This window comes from Malus domestica, chromosome 07 (assembly GCF_042453785.1).
Source record: "Malus domestica chromosome 07, GDT2T_hap1".
NCBI lineage: Eukaryota > Viridiplantae > Streptophyta > Magnoliopsida > Rosales > Rosaceae > Malus > Malus domestica.
The window spans coordinates 940,481-959,913 of record NC_091667.1 but is presented as its reverse complement, the minus strand read 5'-3'; the positions used below and the strand labels follow the sequence as shown (position 1 = coordinate 959,913).

Here is a 19,433-nt window from a genome sequence, read left to right as displayed (position 1 = left end):
CGGAAATTTCAAAAATGTTTTCGTTATGCGCATTTTATGTGGTTTTTTTTTTTTTTTTTTTTGTCAAAGCATTTTATGAGTAATTAACCCACACAAACCGAACCAGACCCCTCTCACTTTCTCCTTCTTCCCCCGAGCTCTGTTTGCACACTCTCTCTATTGCATTGTGCAACATCGAGACCGTCCCCACCACCCATCTCGCTTTCTACGGCGAGACAACCATCACCAAATAACCATCACTATGTCCCTCTCTATGCCCAGAACACAGGAACACCAAACAAACACTCGAGTTCGCACGCAAACCCGAGAACCGAACGAACTCTATTCGCATCCGAGAGCTCCGGTGAGATTCCCGACGACTCCGACCAAGGTTATTCTTGAGCACAATCCAACCAAATCTCATTGATTTGTTCAAGGTTTAGACGGCCTCCTCACAACTCCCAGGACCCAGATTCGAACTTGCATGCTCGAATATGGCTTTATTCCAACCAAACCAAATTGGGCCGAGCCTTTCCAGCCAATTTTTGAGCATCTCCGACTAGTTTTTGGTGAAATTCCAACTGGCGAATGGCGATCGACTCAGCGAGGAAGAAAAAGACGAAATATTCCGTCCATCTTGACGGAATGTTCCTAACGGCATTAACGGCGTCAACATATAACTTGAATCGAAGGAGAAAGCTATCCAGAGGAATTTCATGGGAAAGCTAGGCAAGACGGCTACGACACTGCAGCTTATAGTGGGTGGGTATTTTCTTTCAAAAGTATTATTATATTATAGTTTTCTTACTTGTGAGTACGTTTATTTGTGTGTAAACCTGTAAACGGATCGGGTTTACTGGATTTGGGTCGGTTCAACTCGACCCGTTAATTTAACTGGTCATCTGAACCCAACCCGTTAAGCTAACGGGTCATCCGAACTCAACTCGTTAAGCTAACGGGTCACCCGTTTCACTCGTTAACCCGTTTTTTTTTTTTTTGGTAACATTTCATCCAAATCAATTACAGGCTTACAGCCTCGTTCATGAGCATCCTCGAAGATTTCCTTGAGCTTGAGGCGTTCTTTGGTCTATGCATTCGAGATGACCGCGGCAAAGATGATGGGGAGCAAACCCGACATTTTGTTTTGCTTCGACAGGATTGTGGGCTTCAAGAGCCTCCAAAATTAGCAAAATCAAAGATCAAAACCCCAAATTGATGACATGGGTAAGCATTAATTTCATTCCAATCAATAAAATCCACACTTTCAGAAGAACTCAGAAACAAAAACATAAGAAATTGGATCCAAAACAACAAAAAACACATATTTTAGAGAGAGAGAGAGAGAGAGTGTGTGTGTGTGTGTGTCACGTGACGTCATCAAATAACCCTATATCTAACATACTCGTCTCCGAGATATATACCAAGCACATGCTATGCCTCGAATTGCGTATTAAAATTTGTACATTTTATGGCTACATCTAACATTCTCGTTAGACTGCCTACGTACCCTACCCAGGGATCAAGCCATTCGTAGTTCATCATGCACTATAATTGACATATAACACAGTCCGTTTAAGCCGAAAGGCATAACATTTCTCAATCCATCAATAGAACTTGACAAGCATGAAATTACTAGACTCAGGGTTACATAACAAATCCACCTGAAAATCATGATTTCCCTTCCATCTTCTATATAAGTCATTATGTCGCAACATGATACCGCAATTCACAACATTTATCATATCAAAGAACCGATGAAGCACAATACAATTCTCTATCCACACTAATTAACTAATTTGACCAGAATAATAACAACTATAACCATATCTTCTAAATTCATAATTTAAGAAATCATAGAAAATCCTGAAAGAGTCACCCAAACGTCCAACAACTTTTCTAATTCAATCCACAAGATTCTCAAAACCATTGCTCACAAATATACTAAGACTAAGGCTAAAGTGACATAGTTAAGCCAAGCCTACATCTCTGTAGCTGATATCAAATCTAAGAAACCAACAAGTAAAGTGATGCGACTTTGGACCACTCAACGGAATCCAAACAAGGATATGATTCTGAACCATCACTCAACGGAATCACTTGCACTATCAACTTCTCGTGACCACTAACTATCTTATCATACAAGCATAAAAGTTATACATAGTTATACGCATACATGCTATCGATTCCGCATATCAACCAGCATCTAATCATATGGAGCACAACACAAGGAATTCCCTCAATTACTATTTCTCCTAAAAATCTAATAAAGTACCTAACTCAAATCCTGACTTTCATCTCCATCTCATGCTAGGTAATAATGTCAAGTTCGAATAGGTATTCATTTGGCAATCATACCCAATTAATTAGCAAACAATATTTAGATCCCATAATTGTCATTCACATTATTAAAAAGTTAATTAAACACATAGATACCACAAACATCATCAATACACAAGCCAAAACATATTTAATTAGTATAGGTCTATGGCTAAATATATAAAGTTCACATTTCAATAGAAATCATATTTATAAGACCAGTTCATATTGCAAATGATACTAATATAAGAAATTAAGATAATAATCATATCTCCTGCATTCAAGTCACTGTCTCACCAATATAGGCCCACTAGACTTCAATTAGTTCTGAAGTACTAATTTTGTTATTTAAAACGTTTCGAGACGTGTTGACCACAAATCAACTCTCGGTCAACAATAGGGTCCACAACTCTACGTAATTTGATCATGAAGATCCACACATTGGATTTCTGATCCATAACTTCCCAAGTCCACATTAGGCTTCTAGAATAACATACTAAATTCCCATCGCGATCCGACGGTCGGATCTCTATCAATTACTAGAATTAAGTGGCATTGGTAAGGGTTGTTGTTCTAGCACATATATAAAAATGGATCAAAATATTTTAACTTGAATAAGTCAATACTTCAACCAATGAAAGAAAGGGTTGTTGTTCTAGCACATATATAAAAATGGAGCAAAATATTTTAACTTGGATAAGTCAATACTTCAACCAATGAAAGAATCTTGTGCAAAACTACAATAGAAGAACTATAAGAGCAAGTCCTCCACAATAGAAGAACTATAAGAGCAAGTCCACCCCTACCTAATTATTTTGACAGTTGAGCAATTGAATCCCCTAAAACCCCAATTATCTTATCCACCCCAACCTAATCAATCAAGGCCACAGGTGGGCTTAAGACCACCGAATTGAGGAGTAGGCCATGAATAGCGTGACTCTGCGCTTGAGGTCATGTGACATCAGGACGACGTCATCCTGTGACGACCCGTCCCTACTTTTCACTGTGATTTCTTTTCTGTTGGTGTGAGTTGACGATTTTACCCTTTTTGGACAAAAGTGGAATATGACGTGGACGTGGTTTCGGCTTCCAGTTTCTTTTTCCTGGTTTCGTACTTAATTAGTACTCGTCGCTACGAATGCATGAACGCGTGTTAGACTTGAATCGGATCTGTAATGAGAAAGTTACGCTTTGTTAAAGTACGTTAACTACGGGTATTTTTGTACACGCACGTGCAAATTCATAGTGTCGAAACACTGTCAAGAGGATAGATTTTGTATAATTAAAATTGTACAAATCCATCTAATCCTTAAAAGGGATCCGATCCCCTTCTTTCACACCCATCAACCATCAAACTTTTGCTTTTTCCTTCTTCTCCTCTCCTCCACTCACATATTTTCCCTCAATGTGGGGAACCAATCAAAAGTCATCACCATCACTTTTACCCAACCAATCAGAATTTTTATCCAAAAATTTGTCCTCCACTCAGAGCACTCAAACTTCACTCTCTCTCAAACCCTCTTTCTTTTCTCTGCACAAGCAGAGAGGCCTAAAGGCCATGCACCAACCCCAATCGTCTTCACTCGACTTCTCCGGCGAGTTGGGCTGTCGGACCACCACTGTGCCTTGTCCTTTTCTATTTTGTAAGCTTAGACGTGAGCATTAACCCAGGAGTGGGGCTTGCACTGCACAATGGCCACTACCATTGTTCATCATCTTTTTCGATGAGTTCTTGTCGAGTTTGACCAAGGTAAGGTTTCTAGACACTAGTTTTGAATTCCTCTCATCGAAATTGTGGATGTGTTACTCATTTTCATATATCTTAGTGAGAGGTCAACATTGAAATCACTCGGAGGAAGAAAACCTGAAATTTTGGAGGCTGGAACCGTGACCATTTGGTCACTTTCATATCATTTTTTCGGCCAACCTCGACCTCGACTGGATTCCTATTAGGTATAGACTTGTTCTCTATATTCCTAACTTCAAAATAGCTTTCGAATCATCAAGTTTGGTTAAGTATCGAGTTAGAAATCAACTCTGGAAGTTGGGAAGAAATTCCCAGATTACTGGGAAAAGTCGACCATAGCCATTTTGCTACTTTCAGGCCAAATTCCTGAACAGCACGGACCACACTTGAACTTTTTGTGAAGATGGATCGAGTCATCACATTCCTAACTTTAATTTGGCTTTTATATAAGTGTTTTTGGTTGAGAATCGAGCTCGTTAGGGGCTCAAGAAGTTGGCCCAAAAATTTGCAAAAACTGCAGAAAATCGTGGAGAAGGGGAGTACATGCGTACTCACAGGAGCATGAACGCGCGTGACCACCCACATGCCATCGGCGCGTGCATCACGTGGTCGGATGTGCAGCCCCTTGTGGCGGCACGTGGCGGCGCGTCCAAACTCTGATTGACCTTCTGTCAATTTGTGTAGGTCCGTGACATCGAGTAGATCGATTTCGTATATTCAAACCCTATGTTTAGCAATCTACGAAGGTTTTATTTAAGTTTCCGTTTATGTGTTATTAAACTAAGTTAATTAGTAATTTCACATATAAGGGAAACATATCCCAAGGACGTACGGAGTCAAGCAGGGCTCGGAGACTTCGTTTCGACTGCGTATCTGTGAGTGGGCAGTTTATTTTATACCTATACATATTGATAGTTTCCCTAAATGTGTAATTATTTTACTTTTACACTTATATTGCCAAGTATCGTTATTGTGATATTAATTGTGATAAATGTTGCTGTATGGTTGGGATATTACTGTCAAGGCATTTATACATATTTGCACATGCTCATCTTGCTGCACCCTGGTGTTAGTACTCACCCCAGGGCCAGGGCCAGTCCTTCACGTGTATGTTCACATCGCACCGTTCACTCGTCTTGGATCCAAGTTAGGTGCCAGTCCTGTTGGGTAGATTGCATTAGGCAATCCGACTTGTATGTGACCGTGCTTCAGCACCAGCCTTCACGTGATTGTAGTACTAGAGCATATTGATTACACCCAATCATGTTCGTGTCGGAAATTATATGTTCGAACTCATGTGTCAGTCTAGATGGATGAGCACTTAGCTATACTTGATTATCACATGATTTTATTATTGTGGGATTTATATATCATGACTTGGTATACTTCTGGTTATAATGTTGTTGTATTATTGTTTACATACTTACATAGTATGTTTTAAGGAAACTATATTTGTTTTACGGTGAGAGGTTAGTATATTCGAAAATAAAGGTTTTTACAAAACGTTGTTTTGCTGACCCACTCAACTTTGTTTTTCGCCCCTCCAGGTTTAGTAGTTGTGCTTACGTATATACGAGGATTCTGGAAAATCTCAGGAGATGGTTACCTTTAGTGGTATAACCCTCATCCTATTCATCTTATTGTCTTATGCTCTAACATCACGTGTGAAAAGAGTTCAATCCCGCTCACCCGCACACTCTTTTGTTTTAGGCACTTCTAGGTTTAATTTTTTTACTTTTTCACATCACTTACCCTTATGGTTACGTCACCTCACGGTAATGGCCAGCATGCTTCAACCTTCCCAGGTCGGGGTGTGTCACATCCTGTCATCACTTACGTTATAAGTTTTTTGCACCAAGCACGTGTACTTCATGCACGTGTGAGGTGAGTGGTTCGACAAAATGCAGGTGGTGGGGCCCACACTGCAGGCACTAAGACCGTTTGCGATCCTAGGTTGTTGGATTTTCCAAATCCAACGGTCCATATAAATATGGATTTTTTTTTTAAATAAAAAAAATAAAGAAGAAAATATCTAAAACAGATGACCACATGGCACAACTTGGACTCTTGGATTACAAAAAAAAATGTCATCCTAAGGTCCATATTAATTCTATTAGTAAAATTAAAAAAAAAAATACTGAAATTTTTAAATAAATGAAATTAGGAGAATATGAACAGTGGAGTGACTAGGACGGGATTATAATTTCAGATAATGATATGTGGAGTGATGAAATTGGTAAAAAGTTAAATATAATATTAATTTAATTTTTTTTAATGTCAATTGTCCAAGCAATTCATTTATAGGATGGAGATGCATTCGGACAATTACTATTCACTAAAGCAATTATTGTCTTAATGGGTGGACTTACTATAAGGAAGGTTTTTAAATAAGGTTCCGCTTAAGGAAGTTGTCTCGTTTGGTGGGTAGAACAAGTAGTATCATCGCATTATATATAGTTATTCAATCCTAATACCTAGTACTTATGGTATGATTACTTACAATGAATGAGTTTACAGGAAATATGTACCATTTTTATTTGCATTTTGTAGGATAATCAATCCTTATAAAAAGTTGAGACAACTGATTAGCCTGTACTAATCTCATCACATGGCTCAGGGTGCAGTACCCGTAAATCAAGAGAAAGACATTAAATGGATTTACGATAACATGACGTTTTGATCCAATAGAGTAATGCTAGAGAGATTAAATTTGGAGACTAAATTAGCAAACTAAATGAGGTGTCACCAATAGAAAATGAGCATGTTTATCAACGATTAAGTAATAATCCAATCATCAATTTCTATGTCATAAAGCTCATTGAATATGGATATATAAACAAGATCAAATGCTAGTTGTGGTGAATTGAGTTATCTGGGACCATGCTGGCACATAGGGCCTTGTACTAGAAGCAAGGAATTCATGGGGCTTCCAACAAAAAAGCTGGTCAAAATTAAACGTAAAAGGATGAGATTAGTTATTCCAAAGTGATGTGTTGAGTCAACTTCATTAAAGCTAATGTTAATTTTGTTTTTAATTAAGTCTTAACCATGATTATAATATAATCATGGCCGGATCCGTGACACCACTTTTTTACACAACTTTTGACACATAATTTTTGGAGCAACTTCTAATGTATTTCAACGATCCGAACTGTTTAATTTTTAGGTTTATATCTACCAATAATCATCCAAATTTGAAACCATATGAATGTTAGATTAAGCGATTATGGTTTCTTTATAGAACCGTATTCTTCCGTATTCTTCACTACAAAATAAATGTCCTAATGGTTTAAATTTGTTTACTTTTTTTGCAAGGATGATCTATGAATGATGTTATAAAAGATAAACGGTTCGAATTGTGTAAAAAAATGTGTGTCAAAATTGTGTAAAAAAATGATGTCGTAGATCCGCTATTTATAATTATAATGGTTGAGGCTTAAACTACTGAGCGATTAGACTGCATTAGTAAGAGATGCACAACAAAAACATTTGATAAATGTATTTGAAATGACTAGACGCAATGCACAAAGGAATTTGCATACGAATACTTGAATGATTATTTTGAAAATGCTTTGTTTAGCGGTTTTTGATATTCATGTGGTGTATTCAATTTTTAATCTCTCGGTCTAATATTTTGTCACATATTTCTACCTAAATTCGCCTAAATGCATGTCCAAACATTTAATTAAGGGCTCTTTGGTTCGTGTAATTAGAGGTTTAAGGAGGTGTATGATATTGTATTCTCATGTTTAGTAAGCACATTTAGACACGTCAATGATCGAGATTTCCAATATAACTTATCTGAATAAGATAGGAAATCTGATTATAAATGAATCCGAATATGAATTTTGATCCAATTCAACTTAATATTAACCTATTATTTGATTTATTCATTATTTTACAAATAGTATACTAGTGTGTAATAGAAGTTGAAGACTTTTGTATGCATTCAAAATACACTTATTCACTAGTTTAGTTTATGTTTATACACTTATTCAACTTAACATACATAAATATATTAAAAGAATGATGTTAGTAATAATATTATAAGCTTTTCTAGATCATAAATTAGATCCAGCGAGAATCCAAATCATTTTGAAATCGATGTTTATTGCATATGGATTTATACGTCAAATCCGATAATACAAATACAAACCAAACTTGATAATCCCATATTAATGGACCCGAATATAGATCAAAATTGATCGGATCCGTTTATAGATCTAAGCATATCCTTGAGGACGAAATACCTTTTACATGGGCTTTTACGAGGAAGGAGGGAAGCTAAAACCCTTGGGTACGAAGACACGTGAATGAATCAATGATTTTCCATTTCAGTTGGGTATGAATAGAATGGAAATAATGCTAGGAACACTAAGTTTCGGGTTCGTCTTTGGCTAGTATTTTAGTTTTTAGCACAACAGTTTTACTATGCTTGGACATGACAGCAGAGCAATGAATGGTTAAACGTGCAGTCAACGAAACTGAGACAAAGAAGGCTAGATTTTCAAAAGGCATTATGGATCAGGGTTTGATTCCTCTATTTTCATAATCGTTTCTCCAACAGAGACGGACGAATCAGTGGTAATTTTATTCTTCAGTAAAAAGTTATGGTGGAAAATTAAACCACTCGAGGCTCACAAAGATCATGAAATACGTTATTTTCCCTAATAGTGGTATCTAAGTATCTCATCACACATTGATGAAAAAACTAATCTCTTTCTCCATCAGCCCGATAGTAGAAGGCACAAACAGTATTTAAGCTCTCAAGTCAAACAGTAGGCAGTTGCTCAAAAAATTGCATCCGTAAGGATGCGTTTGGTACGTGGGACGGGACGGGACGGGATGAGACGTTCCGTCCCACGTTTGGTGCACCAAAAATAGGTGGAACGAACTGTTCCACGAGACAGATTTTGGGTGTTTTTGCGTCCCACCTCCCCCTGGAACGGGTTTGTTCCACTTCTGTGAAACACAATGTTTTACCATTTTAAAACAAATATACCCCATGTCTTTTTCAAAAATTACACATTCGTTCCGTCCCGTCCCATCTGCGTACCAATCGCACCCTAAAAGTTCGCACTCGAATTAAGAGTTTCATACTTCTGTTTCTTTCCGTCGCATGAAAAGGAAAAATACGCTGCATGAAAATCACTTCCCTTCGACAGTATGCAAAATTTCAAAAACAACATTTAAGCACAATAATTCGACATCATTGCAAAATTTTAAACAGAAACACACATAAATAACCAGCAAATCACATAAATGAAACTTCAGGATGAATGGAATTTTTCACCACTCAAATAATCTGGTTTATGGGAAACAAAACTCAATCCCGCAGTAAAATTCGGTTTGGGATTAACTCCCCTATAACTGAATTATTTTAAGAAAATTTTGCCGAAACGAGTTCTTCAAAAACTCAAAAAGATTTTCATCACCATCTAAAAGCTAATATGGCTTGGGAGGAAAAATATTCTTAACCGGAACCAGATCCGTACTTCTTGCCGAACACAAGCAGCTGTAGCTTGTCATAACCAGACAGCACACCAGCACCAGCAATGGCACGGAGGATGTTAGCACCAGCACCCTTGAAGAGAGACTTGGCACCCTCGTTCTTCAAGATTTGTTGGAAGGCATCCAGGGAACTCTTGTACTTGACGGCTTCACCGGAGGTCATCATCATTCTTCTGCGGACAGTGTCAATTGGGTAGGATGCAAGACCAGCACCATTGGTGATGACCCAACCAAGGGCAAAGCTAGCAAAGAAACTATCCTGTAGTTTTCAACAAAAATAAGCAACGTGTCACACAACTGAAAGCAGATAACGATTGTGGGCAACAGATTTGAACATTGTGGCATAGCATTCTTTAAAAACCAACATAAATAGACACTTCATACAATTCTTCATAATGCTTCGCAAAGAAAGCATTAGAATAGAGCAAAGCCAAAAATAATAAACAGAAGAGCAGACGCATCATTAAACCTTTTGCAAAATTAATAGTCCCTTCTCAAAGGGAAATGAATGACTAATATAAGAAATATTATGCCATAACAATATGCACACATACAAGATATTCAACAATTACACAGAACGTAATAAAAAACCAAAATTGAGCTAGCAACTAACATAAACAAAGCCAACACCATCATAATAATATATAACTATGAACAAAAAGGTAAGTGAATAGATAAAAGTAATTCACTAACCTGCAAGCCTCCAGTCAGGACAACAGGCTTCAGTGAATCATACAGTCCAAAGTAGAGACCACGGTAGACAATAATTCCAACACAAGAGATGTTGAATCCACGGTAAAGACCAGCAATTCCATCAGATTTCAAAGTCTTCCTGTAGACATCAACCAGACCATTGAATTGTCTTTCTCCTCCCTTCTTTGCAGCTTTAGAATCATTAGCCAAGCGAGTACGAGCATAATCCAACGAGTAGACAAAGAAAAGAGAAGAAGCACCAGCAGCACCTCCTGAAGCCAAGTTACCAGCAAACCATTTCCAATAACCGTCCCGGTCTTTCTTGAAGTTGAACAGCCTCTTGAAGTAATCCTTGAATGCAAAGTTCAAGGCCTACAACAAATCCAGGTAACAATTTTAGTACAAGTACGCATCAAAACTTTTCTTTGCCAACGGAACATTTAGTAGAAAATTAACATTACAAACCTGAGTGGGGAAGTAACGGATAACATTGGCAGTGTTCCCTCTCCACAATGAACCAAAACCCTCTTCCTTGATTGTACGGCTAAAGCACTCCCCAATGCCCTTGTAGGGTTGAGACAAACGACCAGTTTTGATCATCTCATCCTGGTTTTGAATCAACAGCTTGACACGCTCAATTGGGGCAGCAGCAGTTTTAGACACAGCAGCAGAGACTCCACCCATGAGAAAATCAATCAGAAAGTGGCCTTTCTCTGCAGGGGCTTGAACAAAGATGGGTGATGCAGTTGATGGAACCAAAGACATATCAGTGGTAGCTCTGCATGCTGGCATGAAGGGATACTGCAGTGCAGCATTAGTGTAGTTCCCATAAGCACGTCTTTGGTACATTCCTGGTCTTTGGAAGCCATTATCGTAACCCTGGATAGATTGCTGAAGGAGCTGGCCAGCTACCTTCTGGACGACAGAAGGATGTTGAACCTGATCAACCATTGTCACTTGCCCTACAAGAGTATGCATATACCATATCAGAAACAGAATCTACCACGAACATTATGATATACTTGACCAAAACTAACTGACATCAGTTATGCCTAAAAGCATTAAGTACACTATAAAACCAGTTATAAAATCCCTTGTACTCCCAGATAGACATATACAAATAGAGGACGAGCAGGCCGAGCCTCGAGCATCAGGTCTATTGATATCAAATATCAGAAAACAATGAAATATATGACACAGAATGATCTCAAGAGGTAGCAGATGGTTAGTAAAAACTACATACATACTTATTAGATCATCTATTCTGTAAAATGTCCAATGATCTTTGCACTATATTTTCATAGATGCAGTCAACATCATGGTACTAACAAGGAACAAAAGAATATCCAAACAACCATCAATACTTCAAATAGAATCACAACATCATCCAATCGAGGAGTCAAAAGACTTCTTTATATATATATATATATATATATATATATATATATATATATATATATATATATATATATATATATATATATAATGGTATTCTGTGTATTACTCAAATGGTATTAAACATGAAAAAAGAGGGATTTTCATGAAAAGTGGTACTAAACATGAAATGTCAACATATCAAATGGTATTCTGTGTATTACTCACTAAAAGCCGCACCTAAGCAATAAAGCATTCAATCCCTATGCCATAAACTAAATGGTTATTCCTCTCTGCTTGAGAATTAAAACCGCAATATCCAACTCATTTGCCTACGATGAAAAAAATAAAATCACAGTACGCATTAAACCAAACCAACATAACAGCGGAGAAATTAAAAACCATATCATCCGAAATAACATTCAATTAACATAGGTGCGCCTAAACAGTTGACAATTTTTAAGACTACAAAAAGAATCATTTCTTTGTTACCAAAAATTGACAATTGACTATTCGACATCGCAAATAAACATAAAAAAAAATATCAGAATTACCCATTTATAGATTTTTCAAGAATATTCACTTTAAAATCTCAAAAACTTCCAATTAACAGCAGAAAATAATCACAAACTTCAAAAACCAATCACAACCGTCCAGATCTGACGGATCTGGATCTACAGTCCACAAATAAGCAAATCAATACACTTCCACCATATAAATGCACTACAAAATCAGACCCGACATCGACGAACAGATTTGAAACAGTAAAAACATACAAATCGAGCAGATTAGATCTCACTGCAACAAGCCGCAAATAATCAGATCCACAAAAACAATTAATCGATTAAAAAAATCACCTTTGCAAATCAAAATTACAGAAAGAAATACAGATCTGGGAAAAAGAAAAAAAATTGAAAGTAAATGAAAAAAACCTCAAAAAATCTGAGAGAGATATAGACAAAATTCAGATCTAAACATAGCAAAAGAGAGAATTTCGGTTATACCTTCGGTGGTGGTGGCTGCGAGGCGTCTCCGCTTTGAGCTCTACGCTGAAATGCGCGAAAGACAAAAGAGAGACTGAGAGCGAGAGCGAGAGATGTGTGGAGGAGACGCCTCTTTGTAGAGAAACGGGGCCTTTTTATTGGCTGACGGCTGACCCATCAGAAGCGAATAACTGTGAATGGCTCAAATCGCAGCCGTTAACTGTTCGATCTGACGGATGATATTTCACGTGAGAAGGTTAGGAACTGTCTAAAATAGACGGCGCCGTGACGACTGAGTAAACGTGGGCTAAACAACACACAAAATTTATGAGGTTCCTCTAACTGGAGTACATCATCAGGGCAGCAGTGATGCTTTCATTATAATCTGAAATAATAAGAGTACAAAGATAATTCTCTCTATTATCTCATCTCTTCTTCCTCTTCTGTGAGTCTCTCACCCTTTCTCTCTTCTTCACATGCTTTCATTTGATAGGAAAAAGTTATTGTAGTAATACTATTCACTTTACAAAATTTCCACAAATAAATAGTGAAAATACTGTGCATAAATAGTAACAGACTATTCATATGGTTCATCCACGTATTATTCACAACAAATATCAAATGCTAGTTGTGGTGAATCGAGTTATCTGGGACCATGCTGGCACATAGGGCCTCGTACTAGAAGCAAGGAATTCATGGGGCTTCCAACAAGCTGGTCAAAATTAAACGTAAAAGGATGAGATTAGTTATTCCAAAGTGATGTGTTGAGTCAACTTCATTAAAGCTAATGTTAATTTTGTTTTTAATTAAGTCTTAACCATGATTATAATATAATCATGGCCGGATTCGTGACACTACTTTTTTGCACAACTTTTGACACATAATTTTTGGAGCAACTTCTAATGTATTTCAACGATCTGAACTGTTTAATTTTTAGGTTTTCCCTCAAAAAATATATCTACCAATAATCATCCAAATTTGAAACCATATGAATGTTAGATTAAGGGTTTAGGGTTTCTTTGTAGAATCGTATTCTTCCATTTTTTTCACTACAAAATAAATGTCTTAATGGTTTAAATTTGTTTACTTTTTTGCAAGGATGATCTATGAATGATGAATGATTCAGATTGTTAAAATATATTACAAAGTCGACCATAAAAATGTGTGTCAAAATTGTGTAAAAAAATGATGTCGTAGATCCGCTATTTATAATTATAATGGTTGAGGCTTAAACTACTGAGCGATTAGACTACACTAGTAAGAGATGCACAACAAAAACATTTGATAAATGTATTTGAAATGACTAGACGCAATGCACAAAGGAATTTGCATACGAATACTTGAATGCGTATTTTGAAAATGCTTTGTTTAGCGGTTTTTGATATTCATGTGGTGTATTGAATTTTTAATCTCTCGGTCTAGTATTTTGTTACATATTTCTACCTAAATTCGCCTAAATGCCTGTCCAAACATTTAATTATGGGCTCTTTGATTTGTGTAACTAGAGGTTTAAGGAGGTGTATGATATTGTATTCTCATGTTTAGTACGCACATTTAGACACGTCAATGATCGAAATTTCCAATATAACTTATCTAGATAGGATAAGAAATCTGATTATAAATGAATCCAAATATGAATTTTGATCCAATTCAACTTAATATTAACCTATTATTTGATTTATTCATTATTTTACAAATAGTATACTAGTGTGTAATAGAAGTTGAAGACTTTTTTATGCATTCAAAATACACTTATTCACAAGTTTATGTTTATACAACATGAAAAGTTCTATTTAACATAGATAAATATATTAAAAGAATGATGTTAGTAATAATATTGTAAGCTTTTCTAGATCATAAATTAGATCCGGCGGGAATCCAAATCATTTTGAAATTGATGTTTATTGCATATGGATTTATACGTCAAATCCGATAATACAAATACAAACCAAACTTGATAATCCCAAATTAATGGACCCGAATATAGATCAAAATTGATCGGATCCGTTTATAGATCTAAGCATATCCTTGAGGACGAAATACCTTTTACATGGGCTTTTACGAGGAAGGAGGGAATCTAAAACCCTTGGGTACGAAGACACGTGAATGAATCAATGCTTTTCCATTTCAGTTGGGTATGATGAATAGGATGAGAGTAATGTTAGGTAGACTAAGTTTCGGCTTCATCTTTGACTAGTATTTTAGTTTTTAGCACAACAGTTTTACTATGTTTGGACACGACAGTAGAGCAATGGATGGTTAAACGTGCAGTCAACGAAACAGAGACAAAGAATGCTAGATTTTCAAAAGGCATTATGGATCAAGGTTTGATTCCTCTATTTTCATAATTTTTTCTCAAACAGAGACAGACGAATCAATGGTCATTTTATTCTTCAGTAAAAAGTTATAGTGGAAAATTAAACCACTCGAGGCTCACAAAGATCATGAATACGTTATCTTTTCTAGTAGTGGTATCCGAGTACCGCATCCCACATTGATGAAAAAACTAATCTCTTCCTCCATCAGCCCGATAGTAGGAGGCGCAAACGGTATTTAAGCTCCAAAAATTGCATCCATAAAAAGTTCACACTCGAATTAAGAGTTTCATACTTCTGTTTCATTCCGTCGCATGAAAAGGAAAATTACGCTGCATGAAAATCACTTCCCTTCGACAGTACGCAAAATTTCAAAGACAAACATTTAAGCACAATAATGCGACATCATTGCAAAATTTTAAACAGAAACATTCATAAATAACCAGCAAATCACATAAATGAAACTTCAAGATGAATGGAATTTTTCACCACTCAATAATCTGGTTTATGGGAAACAAAACTCAATCCCACAGTAAAATTCGGTTTGGGATTAACTCCCATACAGGGCCGGTCTAGAGATTTTTGAGGCCCGAGACGACGTAAAAAAAAGTACCCTAACTTCATGTAAGAAAATTATTTATTTTCACACATAAGACATCGAAAAAATTATACTTAGAAAAACACTTCAAACTCAATAATTTAGAAACACAGAAAAACTAATTTATTTTGTATTGAGAGAGGGAAACAAAAAAACTTCAGGCTTACAAGAAGATAGATGATGAGTTTTGTTTTCCATTTGAACTTTGAATGTGTTTTTGAATAAATCGTGAGGTGTTTTTTTCTTATTTACTAACCTTGTCAATATGAGACTAAAAAATAATGATGTTTTCGAGTTTTACTAAATTAAACATTTTGATGACACGTCATATAATTTACAAATTTGGTCTACGTATTATTCTTTGTTGAATATTAGACTTGAATTAAAACGAATATTTAAAAATAACAACCCACATAGCTACTAGATAGTAACTAAAAATAAATTACCAACCAAACAAAAATTTGTAAAAATTGAAAAGAATAAACATGCATATAGCATTTCGAACTTAGGACCTCTTGTTAATTTTAAACAACAAAAATCATTGTTTCTAATTAAACTTCTTTATCCTTTAACCAAATTTTCTAAATTTATACTCTTATAAAACGAAATTTGTGAAAAAAAGGAAAGTAAATAAGCACACATGGTGTTTTGAACACCAGACCTCCTTATTATTTTCAAATGACAAACCACCACTTCTAGTTAAATTTCTGTGTCTTTGAATCAAATTTTATAAATTTATACTCTTATAAAAACATATATAAATATATCGCCCTAATAATTTTGGTGCCCCTAATTTTTTTGGGCCCTGACGGTCGCCCCTTCTGCACTGGGCCTGGGCCGGCCCTGCTCCCCTATAACTGAATTAATTATTTCAAGAAAATTTTGCCGAAACAAGTTCTTCAAAAGCTCAAAAAAGATTTTCATCACCATCTAAAAGCTAATATGGCTTCGGAGGAAAACTATTCTTAACCGGAACCAGATCCGTACTTCTTGCCGAACACAAGCAGCTGTAGCTTGTCATAACCAGACAGCACACCAGCACCAGCAATGGCACGGAGGATGTTAGCACCAGCACCCTTGAAGAGAGACTTGGCACCCTCGTTCTTCAAGATTTGTTGGAAGGCATCCAGGGAACTCTTGTACTTGACGGCTTCACCGGAGGTCATCATCATTCTTCTGCGGACAGTGTCAATTGGGTAGGATGCAAGACCAGCACCATTGGTGATGACCCAACCGAGGGCAAAGCTAGCGAAGAAACTATCCTGTAGTTTTCAAAACAATAAAGCAACATGTCACACAACTGAAAGCAGATAATGATTGTGGGCAACAGATTCCAACATTGTGGCATAGCATTCTTTAAAACCCAACATAAATAGACACTTCATACAATTCTTTGTAATGCTTCGCAAAGAAAGCATTAGAATAGAGCAAAGCCAAAAATAATGAACAAAAGAGCGGACGCATCATTAGACCTTTTGCAAAATTAATAGTCCTTTCTCAAAGGGAAAGGAATGACTAATATAAGAAATATTATGCCATAACAATATGCACACAAACAAGATATTCAACAATTACACAGAAAGTAATAAAAAACCAAAATTGAGCTAGCAACTAACGTAAACAAAGCCAACACCATCATAAGAATATATAACCATGAACAAAAAGGTAAGTGAATTAATAAAAGTAATTTACTAACCTGCAAGCCTCCAGTCAGGACAACAGGCTTTAGGGAATCGTACAGTCCAAAGTAAAGACCACGGTAGACAATAATTCCAACACAAGAGATGTTGAATCCACGGTAAAGACCGGCAATTCCATCAGATTTCAATGTCTTCCTGTAGACATCAACCAGACCATTGAATTGTCTTTCTCCTCCCTTCTTTGCAGCTTTAGCATCATTAGTCAAACGAGTACGAGCATAATCCAAAGAGTAGACAAAGAGAAGAGAATAAGCACCAGCAGCACTTCCTGAAGCCAAGTTACCAGCAAACCATTTCCAATAACCATCCCTGTCTTTCTTGAAGTTGAACAGCCTCTTGAAGTAATCCTTGAATGCAAAGTTCAAGGCCTACAACAAATCCAGGTAACAATTTTAGTACAAGTACGCATCAAAACTTTTCTTTGCCAATGGAACATTTAGTTAAAAATAAGCATCACACACCTGAGTGGGGAAGTAACGGATAACATTGGCAGTGTTCCCTCTCCACAATGAACCAAAACCCTCTTCCTTGATTGTACGGCTAAAGCACTCTCCAATGCCCTTGTAGGGTTGAGACAAACGACCACTTTTGATCATCTCGTCCTGGTTCTGAATCAACAGCTTGACACGCTCAATTGGGGCAGCAGCAGTTTTAGATACAGCAGCAGAGACTCCGCCCATGAGAAAATCAATAAGAAAGTGGCCTTTCTCTGCAGGGGCTTGAACAAAGATAGGAGATGCAGTTGATGGAACCAAAGACATATCAGTGGTAGCCCTGCATGCTGGCATGAAGGGATACTGCAATGCAGCATTAGTGTAGTTCCCATATGCACGTCTTTGGTACATCCCTGGTCTTTGGAAGCCATTATCGTAACCCTGGATAGATTGCTGAAGGAGCTGGCCAGCTACCTTCTGGACGACAGAAGGATGTTGAACCTGATCAACCATTGTCACTTGCCCTACAAGTGTGCATATACCATATCAGAAACAGAATCTACCACGAACATTATGATATAATTGACCAAAACTCATTTAAGCCTAAGAGCATTAAGTACACTATAAAACCAGTTACAAAATCCAAATAGAGGACAAGCCTCGATCTTCAGGTCTATTGACATCAAATATCAGAAAACAATGAAATATATGACACAGAATGATCTCAAGAGGTAGCAGATGGTTATTAAAACTACAAACGTACTTATTAAATCATCTATTCTGTAAAATGTCCGATGATCTTTGCACTATATTTGTCATAGATGCAGTCAATATCATGGTACTAACAAGGAACAAAAGAGTATCCAAAAGAGGAGTCAAAAGACAATTTTTTTTATTATAAAAAAGTAGGATTTTCATGAAAAGTGGTACTAAACATTAAATGTCAACATATCAAATGGTATTCTGTGTATTATTCACTACAATCCGCACCTAAGCAATAAAGCATTCAATCCCTATGCCATAAACTAAATGGTTATTCCTCTGTTTGAGGATTAAAACCGCAATATCCAACTCATTGGCCTACGATAAAAAAAAAAAACAAATCACAGTACGCATTAAACCAAATCGATATAACAGCGGAGAAATTAAAAACTATATCATCCGAAATAACATTCAATTAACATAGGTCCGACTAAACAGTTTACAATTTTTAAGACTACAAAAAGAATCATTTCTTTGTTATAAAAAAATTGACAATTAATTATTTGACATCGCAAATAAACATACCGAAAAAATCAGAGTTACCCATTTATAAATTTATCAAGAGTATTTTCACTTTAAAATCTCAAAAACTTCCAATTAACAACCGAAAATGAAAAAAACCTCAAAAATCTGAGAGATATAGACAAAATTCAGATCTAAACATAGCAAGAGACAGAATTTAGTCATACCTTCGGTGGTGGTGGCTGCGAGGCGTCTCCGCTTTGAACTCTACGCTGAAATGCGCAAAGACAAAAGAGAGACGGAGAGCGAGAGCGAGAGAGGTGTGGAGGAGACGCCTCTTTGGAGAGAAATGGGGCCTTTTTATTGGCTGACGGCTGACACATCAGAAGCGAATAACTGTGAATGCCTCAAATCGCAGCCGTTAACTGTTCGATCTGACGGATGGTATTTCACGTGAGTAGGTTAGGAACTGTCTAAATAGACGGCGCCGTGACGACTGAGTAAACGTGGGCTAAGCCCTTGCTTGGAATTTGGAAAAGTATGTGTTGGTCTGGAATAT

General features: G+C 36.7%; 2 protein-coding genes across 4 annotated transcripts; both read right to left on the bottom strand.

Annotated features, from left to right (window-relative positions):
- Window positions 1-9,281: 9,281 nt before the first annotated feature.
- On the bottom strand, window positions 9,282-13,116 carry LOC139197518 (ADP,ATP carrier protein 1, mitochondrial-like). Its single transcript, XM_070825127.1, has 4 exons — window positions 12,625-13,116; window positions 10,712-11,208; window positions 10,247-10,618; window positions 9,282-9,812 (listed from the first exon to the last, which is right to left on the bottom strand). Exons 2-4 carry the CDS (start codon window positions 11,195-11,197, stop codon window positions 9,516-9,518), a joined length of 1,155 nt encoding a protein of 384 aa, XP_070681228.1. The 5' UTR covers window positions 11,198-11,208; window positions 12,625-13,116; the 3' UTR covers window positions 9,282-9,515.
- Window positions 13,117-15,353: 2,237 nt separating this feature from the next.
- Window positions 15,354-19,433, bottom strand: LOC103438393 (ADP,ATP carrier protein 1, mitochondrial-like). 3 transcript variants are annotated; one of them, XR_011582963.1, is made up of 5 exons: window positions 19,102-19,246; window positions 17,678-18,174; window positions 17,213-17,584; window positions 16,364-16,778; window positions 15,354-15,472 (listed from the first exon to the last, which is right to left on the bottom strand). XR_011582963.1 is itself a non-coding variant. In XM_008376946.4 (4 exons), the coding sequence occupies exons 2-4, from the start codon at window positions 18,161-18,163 to the stop codon at window positions 16,482-16,484; spliced, it is 1,155 nt and encodes a 384-aa protein (XP_008375168.2). In that variant the 5' UTR covers window positions 18,164-18,174; window positions 19,102-19,433; the 3' UTR covers window positions 16,210-16,481. The 3 variants fall into 3 exon arrangements, 2 of the variants coding, with proteins under 2 accessions (XP_008375168.2, XP_070681230.1); XM_008376946.4 differs by lacking the exon at window positions 15,354-15,472 and having other exon boundaries at window positions 16,210-16,778; window positions 19,102-19,433; XM_070825129.1 differs by lacking the exons at window positions 15,354-15,472; window positions 19,102-19,246 and adding an exon at window positions 18,310-19,064 and having other exon boundaries at window positions 16,210-16,778; window positions 17,678-18,253.